This window comes from Myotis lucifugus, unplaced genomic scaffold (genome assembly GCF_000147115.1).
Source record: "Myotis lucifugus unplaced genomic scaffold, Myoluc2.0 scaffold_203, whole genome shotgun sequence".
NCBI classification, from domain to species: domain Eukaryota; kingdom Metazoa; phylum Chordata; class Mammalia; order Chiroptera; family Vespertilionidae; genus Myotis; species Myotis lucifugus.
Window position 1 is genome coordinate 2274951 of NW_005871251.1, and position 6000 is coordinate 2280950.

General features: G+C 52.1%; 1 protein-coding gene across 5 annotated transcripts in view; it reads left to right on the top strand.

Moving 5' to 3' along the window:
* The window catches only part of CD58 (CD58 molecule), a 27957-nt gene extending 22184 nt beyond the window's left edge, over positions 1 to 5773 (top strand). For 4 of the 5 annotated variants that reach the window (XM_023761230.1, XM_023761228.1, XM_006097503.3 and 1 more), the window contains 2 exons: positions 264 to 326; positions 5095 to 5773. In XM_023761230.1, the coding sequence (XP_023616998.1) occupies positions 264 to 326; positions 5095 to 5201 (170 nt within the window). In that variant the 3' untranslated portion in view covers positions 5202 to 5773. Of the gene's footprint in view, positions 1 to 263; positions 327 to 2647; positions 2685 to 5094 lie in introns of all 5 variants that reach the window. The other variant, XM_023761229.1, reaches the window with a different exon arrangement.
* Positions 5774 to 6000: the final 227 nt, after the last annotated feature.

The window sequence follows — 6000 nt, forward strand, 5'->3', positions numbered from 1 at the left end:
CGGGCAGGGAGGCAGCGTGTGGCCTTGCTCAGACTCGGCGGGGACACGTGCGTCGGGCGACAGGCTTTTCACCATCGGCCACACGTGCCCACGAGTGACCCTGAAGGTGCTGTGGGGATGGATTTGAGGAAAACAAAGTTTAGCAAGTAGGTAAATTGCAAACATGGAAGTGGCAAGTAAGGACGATCAACTGTATCTTTATTTTGACCAGGTCAGCTAATTGCATTTCTCTTCTTTCTTTCCTTCTTTTTTTTTTTTAACAGATAATTCAAGGCATAGATATGCACTCACAGCTGTACCATTCGCAGTAATAGTCTGTGCAGTAGGTATGTATACTCCTCTTAAAAATATAAGTTTTCAAACGTGAGTTGGTTTTTCAAAGGCTGGAAAATGAATTTGGAGATAGAAACAAAGTTTGAATTTGTAGGCATTTCGAAAGAAGCAGAAACTTTTGTGTTTTACTTGTCTGGTTGCCGAGTGTGCCAGGTCCCTCCGAAGATTCTGCATTATTCTAAGGTGGGATGAGCCCTCGGCCCACGGCGAGTTTCCAGGCAGGGGCACAGCCAGATATTCCTGCGATCTAGTCTACAGCCTCCTTCTGTCCGGGGCCCACTTCAACATAGAGTTACACTTCTGGTCTCCAAGCCAGATTTTGCAAAAGATCCTTTACTCTTGGCTGCTGTGGTCACAATGCCCATGTCTTACAGTCTAGAGCAGTGATGGTGAACCTTTTGAGCTGGGCATGTCAGCATTTTGAAAAACCCTAACTTAACTCTGGTGCCGTGTCGCAGATAGAAAATTTTTGATATTTGCAACCATAGTAAAACAAAGACATATTTTTGATATTTATTTTATATATTTAAATGCCATTTAACAAAGAAAAATCCATCAAAAAAATGAGTTCGCGCGTCACCTCTGACACGCATGTCATAGGTTCGCCATCACTGGCCTAGGAGGAGGTCCCAGGTAGGAAGGAACTTTTGTTGAGTTGGGTGACATGGAGTCCTATATAATAAAAGTCTAATATGCTAAGTGTCTAGTCATCCGGTCAGCCATTCAACCAATCAAAGCATAATATGCTAATGATATGCTAAGGCTGTTCAACCACTCGCTATGACGTGCACTGACCATCAGGGGGCAGACAGTTGACCAGTCACTATGATGTGCACTGACCACCAGGGGCAGATGCTCTGACTGGTAGGTTAGCTTGCTGCTGGGGTCTGGCTGATCAGAACTGAGCGAGACGGGCCCGACACTCCCTGGAGCCCTCCTGTGGTCCCTCCCCGGCTGGCCAACTTCCCGAGTCCCTCCCTGGCCCCAATCATGTACCAGTGGGGTCCCTCGGCCTGGCCTGAGCCCTCTCACAATCCGGGCTGAGGAACAACCCCCACCCCGCACAGTGCACGAATTTTGTGCATCGGGCCTCTAGTGGGTAATAAAGATCTGGTGTTACCTGTGTTGCCTGAGACTTCCTTGGTCTCCCCAGAGATCTTGGGCCAACGTAGAAAGCAACCTGTATGCCCTGGACAACGGGTGACCTAACACGCAGCCCTTCCTCACATCCCAAAGGACATTGACCAGATGTGAACAGATGTTCTTAAAGGCCCGTCCATTTCCATACCCGCCTTCACCAAAAGGGTATTTGCAAGGCTCATTTGTGACTCCCACGGGGAGTGCTAACGAGGAAGCTAAAGGGCATTCAGTAGAGAGGAAATTACTCCAGTGTCAGTATTGGTAGCACCACGTAACCTAAAAACAATTGTTCTAAAAAAATAATCTGGCGCACGTCTCAGCTCTAAAGCCACGAGTTGGGAAATGGTGAGGTGCTGGGCATGGAGCTTTGGGAAAGGGAGTGAGTCGAAGGTGAACAGCTCCAGCACCTCGTTGTAGCGGGCAGACACCTCTACGTGCTCAGGCAGCCTGTGGGCCAGGCTGCTGGACCAGGAGGATGGCTCGAGGCTGAGGCTGGTGCCTTGTGGGAAGGAAACGGATGTGTACCCGTGGGAACGGTACCTTCACGCCCAAGCCTGCGCTGCCTGACACAGTAACCACGAACCACATGTGGCTGTCCAGCCCTTGAAATGTGGGAGTCCAGCACTCACTGGGCTGTGAGTATAAACTACACACTAGGCTTATAAGACAGTATTAGAGGAAGGAATGTGAAATGGGTCATTCATAACGTTTCTATTGACTACATGTTGAAATGAGAATATTTTTATATGTTGGGCTAATAAGTAAGACAGACTACGAGAAGTAATTTTACCCATTTCTTCCTATCTATTCTGTACGTGGCTACAGACATTTTTTAAATACTTGTGTGGCTCACATTATACTCCTATTGGGCAGCGTTAGTCCACACCATTCCAGCCTTGCCTTCATTGTCGGCCCTGTGCCCACTCTGCAGTAGACATACCATTTTGTCAGCAGTTTCTGCTTCTCTGTCATCTGATGACTCATTTTTTAGCAACTCTTTGGACCAACTCAGTCCCCAGTTTCATGGAAGCGTTGGGGACAGTGAGGTATGCTGGCCGACGGGGCTCTGGTTTTGAGTTTTCCACATCCACGTCTCTACGAGGCAGTTAGTACCTTCAGGTTTCAGCTTCCGTTTCCAGTTCTTTAATTGAGATGAAAATGTCTTCATTTGTAGGTTTTCTGAACTGTGCCAGACGGACGGACTGAACCACGTAAGTGCCCTGTAGACTGTGCTCTGGGGAAACTGTGTCGTGGCCTAGACCAGGACAGCCTCGCTGTCGGGTGCCAGTCGCTCGGGGAGCCAGCTTCTATGTATCTGCCAGGGCCTGGGACAGTACCCAGTGACAGCAGCAGAGAGAGATACGAACCACAGTTCGTTAAGCACCAGCCGCATGCCCGGCACTGCCCTGGCCACTCTCCATATCTCCTCCCATTGGACCCTCTCCACAAGCCTTGCACGGGGTCAGTACCACGTGCCAGAGACCCTGAAGGTGAGACTCAGGACTCCAGTCCCATGGCAGCAAGTGGGAGAGCCGAGACGCACATCGAGGTCCTCGGGCTCCGAGGGTTGTACTCTCCGCCAGCACATGTCCCTGCTCTCCCCCCCAACCCTCCCTCAGGAAGATCAGACCGAGGGTTCGCCTCAGGAGCCAGGGTCAGGGCTGGGCCCTGGTGTGCGCAAAGGATAGGACCCGGGCATGGTCACCAGGGGCAGTGTCCGTAGTAAATGCCATAAGGAGGCTCCGAAGGCCCCGCGTGACAGATCCCGCTGGTGGGAGGAGGCTGGGGCCCGGGAGCCCGGCTTTGCGGGGTGAGGGGAAGAGAGGCCCAGGCTGTAGCGGGCAGGACAGGAAGTGGCAAGGGGACCGGCAGGTTGGGCCAGACCAAGGCATTCAGAGTTGCCAAGAGGTTCAGGTCTTTTCTTCAAGGGAAGCACTGAGGATGCTTGAGCAGAGCTTTGCATTAGAAAGATTCCTCTACTAGCAAAGGGTTAATAGACAAGTGCTGGGAATGGGGCTGCGGGTGAGGGTGAGGGAATAAATGGAATAACCCGGCTAAGCAGAGAGGGCTTGGATCGGGTCACACAGACGTGAATATGGAGGTAGAGATGTGGGGGGAACGGAACTGGGTGTCTGATAAAGGGCGCGGCCCGCTCCGCACCAAGCTGAAGAAGCGGCAAGAGAGTCCGTATTTGCAGGGAGATCTTTGGAAGTCGGAGGCTAAATGACTGACATGAGCTTCCTGAGCAGGAAAGCTCTGGGTGCACACGCTGCTCTGGGGTCGGGTCCAGGAGGCAAACCTGACATTTAGGGGGGACATCCCGGGGAGGAACTGGCTCGCTCCGGGCTGGATGGGGGAGAGAGCTTCCCTTTTCTCCGTATGCTTCTGTTTACTCTCACACTTCGCACTCCGTGTGTTTGCTGCTTATTTGATAATTATTTTTAAATGCAAAGAGCCCATCATGGCTGGAGGGGGAGTTCCCGAGGCTCCGTTATTAAAGAGTCACGTGTATGACGGAGGGGTGGGAATTAGGGGGAGAGCTGGAGGGCAGCAAATGCAGAATTGTCACATCTCCTGAGGACAGTGTCAGGAAGACCTAAAGGCAGCGAGAACCAGCTGAGCACAGCCATGTTGGTGTCAGGTGTCTGCGGGCGGGCGAAGGGACAGTTCCTTTGGGCAGTTCGGGGAGTGCTGTCAAGGCTGGAAACATCCCAACTTCCACCAAGTTCAAAAGGCAGCAGAACCCCTCTCCCTGGGAGGAAAGGTTTGCAGGTGCACCTCCGCCTGCGGGCGCTGGAGGTGCCGTCTGGTTCCCCGGAGCGGATGGATCAGGCTGTGGGTGGCAAGGAGCTGGGGCTGAGGGCGCCAAGCCCGGCAGGTGCTGCTCTCCGGAGTCCTGTGCTGGCCAGGACTCGGGGGAGAAGGGCTGCCTCTGTCCCTCACAAACCCACAGCGCCCACTTCCAGGTTTGGGTAGGGGGAAAGCACCAGGTTATTTCCCACAGCGGGAGTGTCAGGAAGGCTGGGGGTGGAGCACAGGTATTTTGGGAACTCTGTTCTGGGCTGGGCTGATCTGGCCTGATCCCAGCTGACACGCTCTGGTCTATGAGATCCAGGCTGTGGAGAAGACAGAAGCCAGGGAGTGGGCCGTTGGTGAGGGACTTGCTCAGGGAGGCGGTGCCCCCAGGTTTTAGCCGCTTGCTCTGTGTTAACCCCGGATTGTGTCAGCACCAGGGAGGTGACCAAGAGGGAAGTTGAGGTGGGAAGAAAGCTGTCACCAGCAGAGACACATGGCAGAGAAGGAAGTAAACGCTGGGAGGGTGACAGCTGACATGTGGGACATTTCCACTGCCCGCCGAGAGGGGTCGGTCCGAGGGGCTGGGGCCGGGCCTTTGGGCTGCGCACGGACGGTAGCGCTTCTGCGGAACTCCCGCTGCCGTCGGCCTCGAGACCAGTCCCTCCGTCTCTGCCCCCCCCCCCCCCCCCCCCCGCCCCGGCGCCTGGCTGTGGTTGGATTTATTACAAAAGGGCACGAATAGGAGGGTAATCATGACTCTCGGGCTGCCTCGCAGGTGGACTGCATTTTACCAGTTACTGACATGAGACATTTTTTTTCTTGCAGCTCCAGATGATGAAATGAAATCCTCAGTCACTAACTGGAAACAACTTAAAATACCTCTGCAGTATTACACAGTCTTCCAAAACCTTCACAGTTACCTTAACTGGTAACTTCATCAGTGTTTTGGTGGGGTTTTTTTGTTTGTTTGTTTTTTTAAGAAAAAAACAAACCAAGGAGATTACCCCTCCCCAGTACTGTGTGACAGCTAGTCATCTTATTGTCCCTGGTGCTGTGGCGGCTCTTGTAAATAACTGTAATTATGTACAGAAACAACTAGGTGGCTTGGCTCTTTCTCTCCTAAGTTAAAAAAATAAAGTGGCCACGTACCGTACGAGGCCACGGCTTTTTACTGAAACCTGCACTCCCCTTCTCTGTTGCTTTAGAGCAGTGGTTCTCAACCTTCTGGCCCTTTAAATACAGTTCCCATGTTGTGGCCCAACCATAAAATTATTTTCGTTGCTACTTCATAACTGTCATGTTGCTACTGTTATGAATCGCAATGTAAATATCTGATATGCAGGATGGTCTTAGGCGACCCCTGTGAAAGGGTCGTTCAACCGCCAAAGGGGTCGCGACCCACAGGTTGAGAACCACTGCTGGGGCAGTGAGATTCGCGCCATGAAGATCTGTTACCCACTTAGCGTGCTGTGCTCGTTGTCACACATTAAAAAACAAACAAACATATTGCAGTGGTTGAGTGTTGACCTATGTTGCCACCACACACCACTGGGAATGAAAGCTGCAGAGGAACGTGAACATGGGCAGCAGGAACAGAAGGCATAGAAGAGGTTAGAAAAGCAAAAGGAAGGATGAACTAAGAAACCAGGATTCTTGCGGAGAGAGAAACGGGGTAGCCCCGTGGTGCTCAAGTTGGTGTAGCCAGAAAACACGGTGAAGAGAAGTCACGTG